The sequence below is a fragment of the Oryctolagus cuniculus genome, chromosome 18, assembly GCF_964237555.1.
Source record: "Oryctolagus cuniculus chromosome 18, mOryCun1.1, whole genome shotgun sequence".
Lineage (NCBI taxonomy): Eukaryota > Metazoa > Chordata > Mammalia > Lagomorpha > Leporidae > Oryctolagus > Oryctolagus cuniculus.
Window position 1 is genome coordinate 54414689 of NC_091449.1, and position 16690 is coordinate 54431378.

Here is a 16690-nt window from a genome sequence, read left to right on the forward strand (position 1 = left end):
AAACCACTGTGCTTCCTCTTTCTTCGCAAGCTTTCCTTGTCTTTGCTTTCATTTTATTTGAAAGGCCGAGAGAGACAGTGAAATCTTCCGTCAGCTGCTGTATTTCCCAAATGCTCACATTAGCCAGTGCTGAGCCAGGCTGAAACCAGGATCCCCGAGCTCAGTGTGGGTCTCCCATGTGGGTGCCAGGGCCCTACGTACTTGAGCCGTCACCTGCTGCTGTCCAGTGCTGCCTGCACAGGAAGCTGGGATTGAAAGCCAGAGCTAGGGACTCGGAGGCAGGCACTCCAGGATGGGAGGCGGGCATTCCCAGCAGGGTCTCGCCCGCTACGCCAAATGCCTGCTCCCACCCCACCCCACCCCCACCTCCTCTGTTACCTAACAAGAGGAGCGCCTGCCTTTGGGTAAAGAGAATGTGGCCACGGGAGGACAACGGGTGGAAAACATCATTTTCTAAGGAACCTGAAGAGCCTGCCAGAGGTCGCTCATCCTAGGCTTCTGCGGGGCGAGGGAAGGTCTGAGTGCAGGGACTCCGTGTGGACTGAGGAGCCCTCAGTCGGCATTTCTCAGTGTGGGACTTGGCTGGGTCCTGTAAGAGACACGGAGAAGGTACCTTCAGTCTGCCTGGTGCTGAAACTTTAGGGAAAGGTGCAGCCTTGCTCCGGGGCTCTGAGTGGTCGCTTCCTTCCCTGAGTCCCACGCTTGGTGGGTCCTGGGAGCAAGGATTTTCTGTGCAGCAGTTCTTCGTCACCTTGTTGGACACACACCCGCATTTTGTGCTTATTGTCTCGAGTGCAGTCTCACCTTTAGGTGAAGGTAGGTTGGGAGTGGAGGGAGAAGCAGCAAGAGTGTTATCTTCTGGTCTCTGGGAGTCTGTGCTGTGTTGGGGCTCAGAGAGCCTGACCTAATTAATGTTTGATTCGATGGAGTCTGAATGAGCTTCTGTTAATTAACTTTGGCCTGGTCCCAGAATGGCTCATGGTTTTGATCTGTGTCTCACACCCCTGAGCTTTTTCCTGTGCCATTCCAGGGGTCTTAGAGTTTTCCTTCTGACTGGGGCTGCCTCCGTGTCCATGCTCACCACAGGCCTGTCCTGAAGCCAGAAGGCTGCACGCCAGGTACAGACCCTGCAGCAGCCCCTAACTGTGGTCACAGCTGCGCGTGGCGTCTGTCTACAGCTGTGGTGCTGTGCCGGCAGGAGGAGATAGGGACTCTAGGGGAACGTAGGAGAGGCCAGAGGCAAGTGGGCTGGCTGCATATTTGAAAGTCAGGAATCAAGAATGCGTCTCCGGGCCCTCTTGTCTGGCCTGAGCTGGCCTCTGCCGACAGTTCAATGTCTGCAGGTTATTAAGTAGAATCATAGCTCATGGTGACCTAAATGAGGTGGTAGCTCTGTTTTTACTGGTCATTCACAAGTCTGACACAGTAGGAGCAAGGCGTTTTGAGCCTCAAATGCAGGATACCCTTTTGGGAGCTCAAATCAGTGTAGTTAAGCAGCCTTATGCATATTTCAGCAAGGAATTAGTGCAACAGATTGGTACTTAGCACCATTTTCTCCCCAAAGATGTAGAGCAAGCATCAGCAACCACAGGTCAGCCTGGGCTCCCCACCCCTACCTCCTGGCTTCCAGAGCTTGCCACACTGGCTGCCCACTGAGAAAGCAGCACCCTCATAGCATGGCACCTGGCACCCCACTTTCAGAGTGCCGGCTCCTATACACATGGGCTGGTGTGGAGCTGTGCATCCTGGCAGGGTGTGGCTAACAGCCTGGAGCAGATGTGAGCCGTGGGAGCTCAGGCCAGGGAAGCCAGCTCCCAAAGTGCCGCCTCTTCCTGCAAGGTGGGGACAGCGCACAGGTGTGCAGCCTCTTCCCACAGAGGTTCTTTAGGACACGCAGCAACAGCGAGGTTTCCACGAACAAGGCCGACTCTTATTACTGTGGGTTAACCATGGGAGTTGTCCCTTCCAGCCTTCTGGCTTGGAAACTGTGTGTTCTAGAGGGAGCCATATTTAATCCTTCTCCTGGGGCCTGAGGGCACAGCTAGATCTACGCTTTGAGAGGAGGCCTGGTTTTTATCCCCTGGTTTCGATGAGAGTATCATGTCCTGTGAAACACAGGAAAGTGGACTAGCAGATCGGCCCATGCTTACCTGGCCCTTGATTGTAGTTAGACTTCAAAGCCAAATGGCTGCTATCAACTACAGAAAGCTTTGGCTCTCACAGTTCTCAAAGTGTGGTCGCTAGACCTTGACTCTGACCTGGAACTTACTGAAAATGCACATTCTGTGACTGAGAACTGCCGAACGGGAAACTGTAGAGGTGGGGCCTTCCATCTTGGTTTTAATGAGCCCTCCAGGGGACTGCCACACACTCTGGAGTTTGAGAACCTCAGGGCCTCCGTCTCGGTGACAAGCATGAGGTCTGGGGTCTTGTGCTTCTGGGCAGCTGAGTGCTGAGGCCCTGCCGAGGGGGAGAGGTGCCCAGCTTGCCTGGAAGAGGCACAGGCAGGCCCTGGCTTGCAGCACACGGGGTCATTGCTGGGAGGACTGGTAGTGGGAGAGCAATGGTCAGCAGCAGGGTCACGGGGAAGAGCAGTGGCAGACCTGCGTGTCTTCATCGGAACTGGTTAATAAGTAACACAAGGGTGAGGGATACTTGGCCCTCCCTGGACCACTCTTGCAACTTCTTGAAAAGCTGTTGTTTACAAATAGAAAGGAAAATAACAACAGTACCTGAGAGCTGTTGGCTGGACTTTCAGACTGCTCACCTGTCTGGTTCCTATTTGCGTTTCAGGAGAAGAATACCTGGTCCTTGCTTTCCTTTAAATCCTTTTCAGAAAGAAGAGTGTGCTGAGCTGACGAGAGCTGTGTGTCGTGCCATGCCTCTGCAGGCAGGTTCTTGGACTTTCTGGATAGGTGGCTTTCTCAGCACAGGAGCAACGTACCCTGTGGCTCCGGAGACAGGCTGCTTGGGATCTGCTCTTCTTACCCTCACGAGGCAGCGCGTCGAGGCAGGTCACATGCTTCAGGCAGAGAGGAGAGAAGCCCCAGGTTTTTTAGCCATGCACGAAGACCACCGCCAGCCTGGTGTGCACACGCGGGCCTCTGCTTCAGGCACGTGCCCCCTGTTCCTTCGTGAAGCATCTTTAAGTGCTTGGATTGAGGCGGAATGAGACTCTGCATGTTTAAAGACCAAGTTGGCAGCAAAGCAAACTCCTTAAAGGAACTGTTGTCCTCTGTATTAGGGGAGGAAGGGAATGCAGCCAGACTCTGGCCTCTTGTCAAGTGTGCTAGCTCCACAGAAGTTGAGTACGAAAGCCCAGCCTGACCTCTGCAGAAGGAATTGCAAGGAAACACCCGGAGTAGCCTCACTGTCAGCGACGCTGTGAAGGTCACAAGGTCCAGAAGCCCAGATGACCTTGTGGAAATGCCCCCTTTCTGTTTGAGTGTGAGTGCATGAGACGCCAAGGGAGAAGGGCCATGGATGGGAAGGGCCCACTGCACCTTCCATTTAATCTAATTACAAGTCTGAGCTGAGTGGCTGTCTTCTGGTCTTGTGAAACATCTGTGTGGGATGTGCTGGGGTGGTTATCCCAGCTCAGACACTGAGGACGCAGTGTGTGAGTTTTTTCTCCCCCATAGTCAATGAAGATAGCGAAGAGACTGCTGTAAATTCCTGGGGCAGGTGGCAGGCTGGTTTACGGAATGCAAGGCGATGAGAACCTCTGGCTTACGGAAAGTAGCATGAATTAATAATCATTTAATTGGCTCCTCCATTATGTTGCTGGTTTGGGAGATGTGAGTTTCGATGGAGGGGCTGTCAGTGATACTTAGCTAAGAGTCTGACGGTTGAGAAGTGGGGGTGGTGGCTGCTGTTGGTCTCTGCGAGGATCAGATGTCAGGCAGCATCTCAGGTCCTCCGTCGGCTCACCTTGGGACCCACGAAAGGAAGAGGATCAGCACTTTGGTGAACACCACCTCCAAGTGCCTCTCCACCCTGAAGAGAGGAAATGCAGAAGAAACTTCGGAGCCATGTGGACAGCAGGCGGCCCCTACCCAGGATCTCCTAAGTGGGATCCCTGGCCAGAGGGAGACTGGTCTGCGGCACAGGATGTCCACGGTGCCGGCAGCCCCACTGGCGTGTCCGGGGACAAGTCGGTGAATTTTGCTCAGGGGATATAGAAAGTAATTCTGCTAGTACTTTGGTTTTTGTGGAAGGCAAGTCGATGTCTTCGCTGGTGATAAGAGGAGGCTGAAAATTAGGTAACATTCCAGTGTTAATCCATTTCTAATTTTTCTTCAGATTTCTCATGAGGCAGAACTCCATGCTCACCTAGCCTCAGAGCTGTGTGGTCCATGCCACTAGATGAGGTGTGTGCAGGCGTTAACCCCTGGAGTCGCAAGCACAACTCGTTCATGTTTTCCGTGGCCAGAATTTCAGTGACTTGGGTCTGGAGTTTGTTAGTGAAGACTGGATTGGGTGAGAATTTGTTCCAGAAGAGGGGTTTTACCACATGAAGCTACAGGGTACCAAGAAGGTTGAAAGACTGTTTCTGCCACACTTGGCCATTTATAATCCAGCTAAGTGATACTTTTCTTACTTGTTCTTTAAAGTAAGGTACACATGAAGTTTGGTTAGCCTGGTTTAAATTATTCTATGTGCTTAGAACATAATAAAACCACTTTCTGAAAATTACAAACAAAACTTGCCTGAAATCAGGTGGGCTCTCTTCTTTTCCCTACTCTCTCTAATTAGTATGAGTAGGCAGGTCACTGATTATTGTTGGAGGTTAAATACTTATCAAACAAACGAGATAAGAATCGAAGGGTATCTGGAAGTTGACATCACCAGGTGTAAAGGATTTCCCCCTCATGGAAGCCATGCATTGACAGCCATGTATCCATTTGATAGCAAATTCCTTTGCCTGTCATGTTGAGGAACTTAGAGAAGAAAATGGAGACTGCGGAGTCAGGCCTACCACTGTCAGTATTTGTCTTTGCCAGTTTTAGTGGCCTACGCATCACAGCTTAAGAGAAAATGGTGGCTCTTGGCCCAGAAAACTGGGTTTGAATTTCCTGAACTCTGTAGCAAGGACTCCCCAGTCCTCTGTGGCTCACCAGCAAGCTGGCCAGGGCAGCCGTAACTCCCCGCAAGCCGACCAGCGCTGTTTCACTCCAGGGGAAGTTGGTGTGGCAAGGAGTCCACAGCGTCTGCTAGGTTTCAGTGAGTCTGACGTAGCATTCCGTTGTCACTGTACTCCATTCTCCCAGCTTCACAGAGTATGTCCTTTGTAGCGCATTCACTCGCATTTAGTGAATATGCCATGTTTAGATCCCTTTTGAAAAGCTAGGAGCCCAGTGTATTGCCTGTGGAAGATTCATTGAGAGTTAACAGATATTTTCATAAAACTGCCAAAATGAGAAAAATTGCTTTTACCAACAAAGTAAAAGATATTACCTGATGTTTTGCACAGTATGGTTCCAAATATCAACTCTTGGAGGGACAGTTGAATTTCAGTGCAAAACTATTTCATTATATATTAACAGCAGTACAGTGGCACAGTGAACTGAACAAAAGGCCCATGATGCCTTCTGTCATCTAAATATGATACTCATTTTGTTCTAGTCTTCCCCCCAAAGATGGATGGATGGATTGATTATTTATTTATTTATTTGAAGATGCCAGAGACAGGGAGGGACAGAGGGAAAGAAAAGGAGTTCTCTTCCATCTGCTGGTCTACTCCTGAAATGTTGGCAACCGGAGCCCGGAACTCCATCTGGGCCTCCCGCGTGGGTGGTAGGAACCCACGTACTTGGGCCATTATCTGCTGCCTTCCCAGGCACATTGACAAGAGGCTGGATTGGAAGTGGGTAGCTAGGACTCACACTGATGCTGATTGGGGATGTGGGCATCCCAACCAGCGATTTAATGCACTGTATCACAATGCCTACCCTCTAATATTTTCTTCTAATGTCTGTTTTTTCCATGGCTGTAACATGGTATGTGTAATTCAGCTTTTATCTTCTTTTCTGATTTATATTCTTAATGATTTTTTCCATATTGCTTCAAAGCTGTTGTTCTAATACCCTATAGAATGGTTGCACCATTATTTATATCTTGCCCTGTTGTAAGATGTCTAAATTGTCTAAATTAATTGTGTTATTGTAAATAACACCGTAGATCATAACCTTCAAGATATTGTTCTTTAAAATTTTGAGAGAAAGAGAAAGAGGAAGGGCCAAGGCTGGAGGTGGGCCAGGGCTGAAGACCAGGAAACGGGAACTCACTCTAAGTCTCCTGCCATCACGTATTACCTTTCCCGTTCCTTGAGCCATTATTGCCTCCTAGGAGGTGTAGCGGCAGGAAGCTGGAGTCAGGAGCTGGAGCTGGGGACTGAACCCAGGGACCCCCAGTTTGGGTGCAGGCATCTTGAGTGCAAGGCTGACTGCTTGCTGTGAGATGTTTGGTTTTTTTGTTGTCAGTGTAAATCAGAGTTTCCAGGCACTGATTGTTTAAACTGTGTCTTATCTCTTGAGCACATCTATTTCCATTTCACTAACGTGACATCATAGCAGGCTTAGAATGACCAGTAATTAATTTTTTAAATGTTTTTTTTTCTATATTGTGACATCTCTGCTAGAATTTAAGTTAAAGTTTAGAAAAGGCTTCAAAGCCAAAAACTACAGTACTTTGTCTCTTGGTATTCATTTACTTACAAGGACAGTGTATGCTAGTGACAGAACTGGATAGATAATGATTTGGAGACTCTGGCCCCTTTGATGTTGTTCAGGGAGCAGCAGCTTCAGAAAACTTTGTGGCCTGTATCAGACCCTCAGCGAGCATGTTGATGCGGAACTTGCACAGCTCTCAGCCTGCCTGGAGAAACTGTGCAGACCCTGGGACTGTGTCTCCATAGGGGTTACCGTTTTTAACATGTGAAGGCAAGCTTGGGATGGCCCTGTGTCAGCTGCAGTGGACCTAATTCTTAGGAGCCACCCCACATCACCCAGGGAAGCGCAGTGAAATGGCGACTGGGTGCTGATGGAGTCTCTCGTAAGAATGACCTTGCTAGCAGTGGCCAGTGTTCACTCCTAGGCAGATCTGATCTAATAAAGATGAAGGCTGTCTTGGATAGAAGGGACATGAACCCCAAAGTTTGTGCCCCAGGGCACGCAGGATTTCCTATTTCATAGCAAGGATGTGTGTTACTGGGCAGAAAGGGGAGAGAATGAGTGAGTGCTGATTCTATTTTCTAAAACACGTTATAATGGCTCCTTAGCTCGAGCTCACAAAAGAAGCTTTAGAATTCCAGAGCAGTTTGTGTTGGGGGAAAAAAAAAAAAAAGGTGATGTAAGTTTCTCCTCTCCCTGCAAGGGGAAAGAATAGTGGCTTCTGAAACCAGCATTCTCACCTCTGCAACCGCGCCGCCATTCATCGTGCGTTCGGCACTGAAGGAGAGGATGGATCTTTTGGTCCTGTGAGGAGACTTAGGCTGTGCTGTCACTGTGCGTGCTTTCCGGCTCCAGGGGAGTGAGATGAGTTGGGTGGTCTCATCCTCAGTGCACGCTGATTCGCACTACTGAGCAGCTGCACAAATGACTTAGCCCACAGGGGGAGTGACAGGCACATCGAGAATGGTTACAAGGCAGCGTTGTGGTTCTGTCAAAGCAGGTGCTGGTGCAGCTCACAGACTAAGAGAAGGCGGGGAGGAGTATTTGACATATAATATGTATCTTGGTTTGCTTCTGCTGCAAGGAGGGGCAGATACCAGTTCTTTCCTAACTAAGCCCCAAGCTTAACCCAGTGCCTTCGGTTGGGTGCGGAAGGAAGGTGAAGAGATGGCTGTGACAAGCAAGCACATAAAGTATCGTTTGATGTCTCTACCCACGCCACCTTTAGAGTGCATTTGAAGAGTTGATACATAGACAAAACCATTGAACAAAAATGAAAGTGATGGAAAATAAGAAAGTGTCTGGGGGCAGGCGGGACTTGCATCCCTGAAACGTTAACGACTGTGGCAATGGCAGTGTTGGGAAGGGCCCACCGCACAGCAGGGTCTGAGCCGTGTGATGGAAGGTTCCATGGGTCTGTGGGAGGCCAGGAGCTGGGAAGTGGGCCATGGGGGACCTGGTTTAGAATGTTGCAGCACCTAGTTAATCGGCAGCCAGTCCATCACATTAAATATCCAGCCGTCACGTATTACCTTTCAAGTGAAAATGAATAACTCCCATTAAGAGCAAAATGGGTTTGAAGTCGATTCGAGACAGATTAAAGTACTGTTATGAATGTGTGTGTTGGGAAGGGGGTGGGGGCTGTGTGTAATATGCTTGTCCTTGTACTTTTTAAATAATAGATGTCTTACAAACTTACGTAGACCAGGTTACCAAGATATTGGGGTTAAAGGTCATAAGATATGCATTCTGGGAAGAACAGCAACTTCCTGGAACATTACCTGCATTTGGCATTTATTTTTCAGAATTATTCTGTGGTCTTAGGATTTCAATGAATGAAGTTCATTTTCTAAAATTGTCAGGGTAGATGATTGGTACAGTGATTAAGACACTGCTTGGGACACCTGCACCCCGTATTGGAGTGCTTGGGTTCAGTTCCTGCCTCTGCTTTTGAGCCAGCTTCCTGCTACTGCATACCTTGGGAGACAGCAGGGGCTGAATGAAGTACTTGAGTCCCTGACACCCATGTGGGAGACCTGGGTTCAGTTCCAGGCTCTGAGCTTTGGCCTGGCTGCTCAACCCTGGCTGGTGCAGGAATTTGGAGAGTGAACCAATGAATGCAAGACATCTGTCTGTCTGTGCCTCTGCCTTTCAAATAAAAATTTTCTAAAAGTAATAAAGTACACATCTGTAATGACAGCATCTTGGTGTCCACATCAAACAAATGTCAATGTGGAGCATAAAGTGGAAGTACTTACTAAATAACTAGAGAAGGTGAGACAGCAGTTTTGGCAAGGAATAAAAATCAAGCTTCATAAACTAAAAACCTGAGTGCTGACTCACATTATTTTGATGACGACAATAGGTACATATTTTTTAACACTATTTTTTTTTAAAGATTTATTCTTTATTTGAAAGCCAGAGTTACAGAGAGTCAGAGACAGAGAGAAAAGGAGAGGTCTCCCATCTGCCAGTTGACTCTCTCAATGGCCGCAATAGCTGGAGCAAGGCTGATCCAAAACCAGGAGCCAGGAGCTTCTTCTGGGTCTCCCACGTGGATGCAGGGGCCCAAGGACGTGGGCCATCTTCTACTGCTTTCCCAGGTACATTAGTAGGGAGCTGGATCCGAAGCGGGGCAGCCGGGACTTGAACTGGCGCCCATATAGGATGCCTGTACTCAGGCTGTGGCTTTACCCACTATGCCACAGCAGCATTCTTAACACTGTTTCTTTTTAAAGATTTATTTATTCATGTGGAAGGCAGAATAACAGAGATCTTTCATTTGCTAGTTCACTGCCCAAATGGCCACAACAGCTGGGCCAATCCAAAGCCAGGAGACCAGAACTTCATTCCTATCTCCTACATGAGGGGCAGGAACTCAAGTACTTGAGCCATCATCTGCATTCCAGGTGCATTTGTAAGGAGTTGGATGGGAAGTGGAGTAGCTTGGACTTGAACCTGCAATCAAGTATAGAATGCAGCTGTCCCTGGCAGCGGCTTAACCCACCACACCAGAACATGTGCCCTTCTCATTTTGGGGGTTTTAAAGAATTCTTACCGCTTTAAACAAAACTGTGGAAAATGGAGTGCTATATCCAAAACAAATGAAAGGGCCAGCCCTTGGATACTGACCAGGTTTCAGTACAACCGGATCCAGCCATCCTGGGATTAGCATTTGCCCCGGAGGAGCCCTGCTTGTCCTGGTGCAAGCCTTCGCCCGGCGGATTGCTCCTGAGATCTGCCAGGTCCTTGTCCTCCCAGGACTCCTTCCACCATTGCCATGCCTGTTTGCTACTCAGGCCTAATGTGTTTCCTCCTTAATTACTGTTTTGTTCCTTCCGTGGTGTCAGCCAGAAGGTTGAGATTGTTTTCCACGTATTGATATGCAGATAGACACGTGAGCCTCCCTCAGATCACATTTACCAGCTGGCCTGTGCGTGAGGGCTGTGATTCCACAAGGTGGGAAAACAGGGCTGGGAGCACACAGAATGGCAGACCTCTGAGGCGCAGGCAGCTGGTCCTCAGGTTGACTTTGCTGGCTTCCCTCGGCCCTCCTTCCCCTGCAAGCCAGCAGACTGTGTCGGGGGTAGGGGGAGGTCGGAACAGATGGAATTCAGTGTCATTCAACGCCAGATTCTTTCATTCCCGTTCTTTCCCTTCTTTTCCTAAGGTTCGGTTGTTAAATTCAAGGTGTGAGGCACACTTGTTTCTTTTCCAGCAGGCGAGGTCAGTCGGTCCGGATGTTCATCCTTCTTGAGTCTTGGTGTTTTGCAGAACTCCTGTTGTACAAGTGAATGTTGCTTTTCACTCCGCGCAAACACTCTGCGAGCTGCCTGCTCTGGCCGCCGTGTTGCATCATCTACTTTATCTTTCTAGCATCATCCAGCCAAGCAGAGAAGGAGCTGACAGATTCTCCTGCAACCTCCAAACGCATCCCCTTCCCTGGCAGTTCGGAGTCTCCCCTCTCTTCAAAGCGACCCAAAACATCTGAGGAGATCAAACCGGAACAGGTGAGAGCTCAGTGGGATCTGCGGGTGGGGAATGAACTTCGGGGTGGGTGGGCTTGGGGCAGACACAGTTGCCGACAGGAAGCAGACTGAGCCAGTGCGCGGGCTGTGTTCCCACAGATGTACCAGTGCCCCTACTGCAAGTACAGCAATGCTGACGTCAACCGGCTCCGAGTCCATGCCATGACCCAGCACTCGGTGCAGCCCATGCTCCGCTGCCCCCTGTGCCAGGACACGCTCAACAACAAGATCCACCTGCAGCTGCATCTCACCCACCTCCACAGCGTGGCGCCGGACTGCGTGGAGAAGCTGATCATGACGGTAAGACAGCCAGGAGTGGGGTCCTGTCATTTTTATTTCTGTAGGGGTCAAAGGTGACACAGCAACAAGGCAGGATCATTGCTGTTGAATGGCAAAGCCAGCACAGAGCTGGAAACAGCAGAAAATGATCCTGGCTCTGTGGCCTCTGCTGTACTGTACCTGCCTTCGGCTTGGCATGACTGTGGCCCTAAGTGCCAAGCGTGACCTTCTCAACATCCTGTCTCCTCGTCGCCCTGCGGTGTGGGTTAACTAAGCGTTTCTATGAAGAAATCGCAATTCCGAGTCTCCACACCTTTACTGAGCAGCCATGATCTAGGGTAATTTTGTATCATTTCACTCACCCTTGTAAACAAGTCGTTTTAAAACTGGTTTCCCACTGGGGAAGGCATTTGGCCTCGGTAGTGGTTAAGATGCTGATTGGAACGTCCACCCTCCCTCTGGTCCACCTGAGTTCCATTCCCAGTCTGGTTCCTGATTCTAGCTTCCTCTCAGTGCTGGGAGGTGGCAGTGATGGCTCAAATGGGTAAGTTCCTGACACCCACGTCAGAGCTCTGGAGTGAGTTCGCAGCTCCTGGCTTTGGTGTCAACCATTCTGGGCATTTAGACGGTCAACCAGCAGATGGTGACCCTCTCTGTCTCTCTCCCTCCGAGTCTGTGCTTCCCAAGTAAAGAAATCTTGTGTTCCCATTGGTATGTGAGCAAACAGGCTCAAAGAAGGTGACTGACTTGATGCCATTTGTAAGTGGTACTGTTGAGCTGTGAGCCTACGTTTTTCCACTTGAGATGTAAGCCCTGTAACAGTTTCCCAAGTGGATGCTTGGTTCTCAGCGCAGGAGTGTAGACAACTGGATGTACTGTGTTGACTCATGCATGTGAGCTTCGCATCTGAATATTTTGCTACACCTGCATGTTTTGAAAGAAAGGTTCTAACTGGTCACTGCTAACAAATCTCAAAGGGTTAGTGCAAAGATTTAAATCCAATCATAACGTGGTCTTTGAAAATGCTGTAGGTGCTGATAATGTCCTCCCTTCAATTACATTGGGACTGCTTTGAAAATCCTTTTCCAATCACTAGAGGAAAAACCCCCAAAGAATTAGTCTCATCTCCAACTTCACATAATTTCAACAGTGGTGTAAGAGTACTGAGTTAATTTGATTGCTTTTTCATGTGCAGAGTTCCAGAGAGGTAGTCTATTCAGAATTCCATGTCATAATGTGCAGGTCACAGACACACCACCTCTTCCATTGGGTTACGCAGAATTAATCTTGTGAGTGATGTGTGGTCATGAGGAACATACAATTGATGATGCATCCGAGAACTTTACCAGCCAATGGAAAACTCAGAAGTGACCTAGCATGAGTTTCCTTTCAGAGCTCTTTCAAGTATAAATGTTTTCCATGCACAGTTTCCGAGGTTAGAGATCGCTGTGGAGAGAGTTAGTGGAAACCTCCCCCTCTGGATGGGTGGGTTTCTGTGTAAGGGGTTTCCCCAGGCCTCATCTCATTTCCCAGCTGTTCACCTTAGAACCACGGACATCAGAAGAAGTAAAAAGAAGACAGAGGGGGGACAGTGTTTTATGTAACTACCTTTTTATTTTGTTCAGGTGGTAATTTTTGCTGTTTTGTGTAGACTTAGTGTTGGAATGTGGGCCTATAGTGATCTGCATCACTGTTCGAGCACTAGAACTTTCATTTTTTTAAAAAAGATTTACTTACTTATTTGAAAGAGAGAGAATGAGAATGAATCTTCCATCTGCTGGTTCACTCCCCATAAAGCCCCAATAGCTGGAGCTGGGGCCGGGCCAGGCCACAGCCAGGTCTCCCATGTGGCTGTCAGGGCCCCAGATACGTCCATGGCTTTTGCCAGGCCATTAGCAGGCTGGACTGGAAGTGCAGCAGCTGGAACACAACTTGCACCCGTACTGTATAACAGCATTGCAGGCAATGGCTTTCCTTGCTACGTCACAATGCCAGCCCCCAAAATTTTTTACATCCCTGGGGCCTACAGTATCAATTATGTTTCAGATCTCTATTGTTTTATTTATATATATATACACACACACACATATATATAAAAATAAATAAAAGATTTATTTTATTTGAAAGAGTTACAGAGAGAGGTAGAGACAGATAGAGAGGTCTTCCATCCGCTGGTTCACTCCCCAAATAGCCACAATGGCTGGAGCTGCGCTGATCCGAAGCTGGGAGCCAGGAGCCAGGAACTTCTTCCGGGTCTCCCATGCGGGTGCAAGGGCCCATGGACTTGGGCAACCGTCTTCTACTGCTATCCCAGGCCATGGCAGAGAGCCGGATCAGAAGAGGAGCAGCCGGGACTAGAACCGGCGCCCATATGGGATGCTGGTGCTGCAGGCCAGGGCTTTAACTCTCTGCGCCACGGTGCCAGCCCCAATTGTAATGTATTTTTTAAAGATTTATTTGAGAGGCAGAATTATAGACAGAGGAAGAGACATAGAGAAAGGTCTTCCATACGCTGGTTCATTCCCCAAATGGCCACAATGGTAGGAGCTTCACCGATCCAAAGCCAGGAGCCAGGAACTCCTTCTGAGTCTCCCAAATGGTGCAGGGGCCCAAGGACTTGGGCCATCTTCCACTGCTTTCCCAGGCTATAAGCAGAGAGCTGGATCAGATGAAGAGCAGCCGGGACTGGAACCAGTGCCCATATGAGATGCTGTTGCTGCAGGCAGAGCTGTAGCCCACTATGCCACCATGCCAGCCCCTGTTAAACTTTAATAACAGCAATAGCAAGGTACATTTCAAGTAGGCTGCAGGTCACTCTGAATCTTCCTCATTTAGCAACAGTCTTTAGGGGATGATTATTGCTGCTATGTTTTCTTAGGTACCGACTGCTAAGATATTTCGGGGACTTACTCACTTGTGCCTTTGTCTGTAGTGATTCTCAACTATAGCCATACTGGGTTATTCTGTGCACACTGAAATTTCACATCTACTCTTAAAGATCCTCCATGACATGCAAAGTAGATCCCTGAAAGCAGTTAGTAAAGACTGTTCTGGAACTCCTGACAATCTAATTATTGCAGAAGAGAAAGTACTTTCTAAAGGGCGTGGCACTTTTATAGAAAGTCCTGGACCTCATCTTTGCACAGAGACAATAGAAGCGTTTTCTAGACATTGTTGGAAAGTGTGCAGATTGTGGGAAGTGTGCTGGTTAGGAGAGGTTGGTTTGCTAGTAGCAAGACAGAGCTAATGGACTCGGAAATCAAGTTGGAAGTTACGGGAAATGTAATCATGTGTTTCACTTTTTGCCTAAAGGCGTATGTGAGGATGATTTTCTACTTTCTCTTTGTATGGGAAAGTGGAGGCATGACATCATTGGCAACACTGCATTGGAGCTTCCAGCCATGAACATGGTTTGCATTGAGCCATATAAGGCTTTTCCACCTCAGCTGTTCAGTTCAGCAGGAAAAGATGCGCAACCAGGGTTAGAGGACAATTCTGTCATCCCACAGAGTGAACCCAGAATCCCACTGGAGGACTGGAGGACTGATTTTGGCTTCTGCTCCAATGAATCAAAGCCCATGCCAGTATCCTTCCTCTGAGAAGTTTGGTATTAAAATAGAATTTGCAACTGTTTTACAACTAAGTGATTAGAATGAACCTGTGGTTAAACAATGCCTCTGGAGGGTGTTTGACTGTAATTTTATGAGAAAATTGACCCTGGGAAAGTATTTGGTTCGGCTTTCCGACAGTATCTCTGCTTCTGGCCAACTAGTGCAGGGAACTCCGAAAACAGCATGACGAGGAAGGTCTCAAATCGCATCTCCATTTTCCATACGGTATCATTAAGGCCAGGGCCATCCATAGTCATTGAAACCTCCAAGAGAAGCAGGTTATGCCTGCTTTGTCCCTAAGTGGTGAGCATCAGCAGCAGCGAGAGCAGTGAATCTTCTTCCCTCCCCAGCAGGCTGACTGAGTTAGGTGTCGTTAGCTGCAAAATAGGAAGAGCTGGCAAAATCTCCCGTAGTTGATTCCTGGCAGACATGGGGTGTGTCCAGGGTATCTAAGCTGTAACTTCTGGTAGATATTTTTTTTTTTTGCTCTCTGGATCCAAAGTCTCAGGATCTAGCTTGAATTGGGTTTCAGTCCTTCTAAAAGTAAATTCCACCCTGATAAATGGAAATAGATTATTTTCTACACAATGTCTTTCTGTACAGTTGTAAATGGAGAGCGTTTTGAGGAGGCTTCATTTAATAATACCTTATCAGACAGCTTTCAGGAACCTGCAGTGTCTAATATGTCTGTTGCTATGGTAACAGCTGCTTGCTTATGCTCTGCATCTCATATCTATGTCTTCCATGGGCCCCCTTCTTTTTAATGAGGAGGGGGCTTGAAAAATATTCTCCACTGGGAACAATTGCAGTGCTGGCCTTCCACTGTGGAAGCCACACCCACAGCACTTCATTCTGCTTGGCGTATTGCTAATAGAGCTCCAACTGGTCCTTTGCACACATCACATGAAAGAAGCAAATCTCTGAAGCTTAAGGGAGCTAAGTGCCTCGCCACCCCTAGTGGGCAGCCTGCCCCTTGGGCCAGTTTCGCATCACTAAGTCCCACCTAGTCTGACCTATTCAGAGAAGCTTCAGGTTTCCAGCTGGTGGAGACGTGGGAGCTGCTGCTCCATGCCCCTGCTTTCCAAGTCTCTCAGGGAAGGTGGGGTAAGGGCATGGGACACAAGTTTCTGGCCCCTGAATGAGAAGAGGAAAGTCCATCTACAATGCATTTCACTACTCTTAAATTATTCTAACTGATCTCTGTCTTTCTCAGTGACAGGACACACCACTGGGATCCTGGCGCAATAGAATAGGGGAGTTTGCTTTGTTCCCTAATGACTTAACAAAACATGACCCCACAGAGATAAGGACTGACTCTCTTGAGCAGCTCTGACCACGGATCCTTTAGCCCTCTGGCAGTTCTTTAGTATTTTGTTTTCTGTACATGCAGAGATTTCCCTTCCATGTCCCTGGCCCTGCACTGCCTGCAGTTCTCTCAAGTCTCTTTTTGGGCAGCCATCACTTGTCCTCTGCGGTTTTTAGGTCGGTGTCTCTGACTTGCTGGTGCTCCGTGTTTGCTTATGGGTCTCTGGGACAGCCTGTCTGCACCCTCCCTCCCCTTGCTAGGGCTCCCAGGTGGCTACTGGCCCTGGGGCCGTCACACCCACCTGGGTACCAGCTCTCTCACTTTGTCTCCATCTCAGAGGAAGGTAATGAAAATAATCGGGCTTCATTAATTCCAAGCCCTGTGAGATGATAGCCATTTGGAGCCTGTTTGCCAATTAGATGGTCTAAATTAGAAGTGACCTTGGTATGCTGCCACTGCTTGCCTCTCAGAGTCTAATGAAGCTTTTCTCTCCAATTCATCTCCTCCTCAGCTCCTCTCTGAGGATGACCGTTCATGTGTTTCCTCTCTACTCCCCCCCACCCCCTTACTTCTTTTTCAATTGTTCTCATTCTCACCTTTTAAAATCTGGTTCTAGGCAACGTTTGTTTCTGGCTCATGTGAGTGTTAACGTGGCTGTTCAGAATTTTTTCAGAGTTTTATGTATTCAAAAAACCAGGCACACAAAAATAAACAACTGGATAAACAACCACACAGAAGCCACTTTAAAAAGGAAGGGAAGAGGTTGTTCAGTGGGTACAAAGTCAACAGCTAGGA

At 48.4% G+C, this 16690-nt stretch overlaps 1 protein-coding gene across 5 annotated transcripts in view; it reads left to right on the forward strand.

The window, feature by feature from the left end:
* The window catches only part of ZFHX3 (zinc finger homeobox 3), a 281912-nt gene that overhangs the window by 243082 nt on the left and 22140 nt on the right, over positions 1 to 16690 (forward strand). For all 5 annotated transcript variants that reach the window (XM_070062682.1, XM_070062683.1, XM_070062681.1 and 2 more), the window contains 2 exons: positions 10548 to 10681; positions 10799 to 10999. In XM_070062682.1, coding sequence (XP_069918783.1) covers positions 10548 to 10681; positions 10799 to 10999 — 335 coding nt within the window. The remainder of the gene's footprint in view (positions 1 to 10547; positions 10682 to 10798; positions 11000 to 16690) is intronic.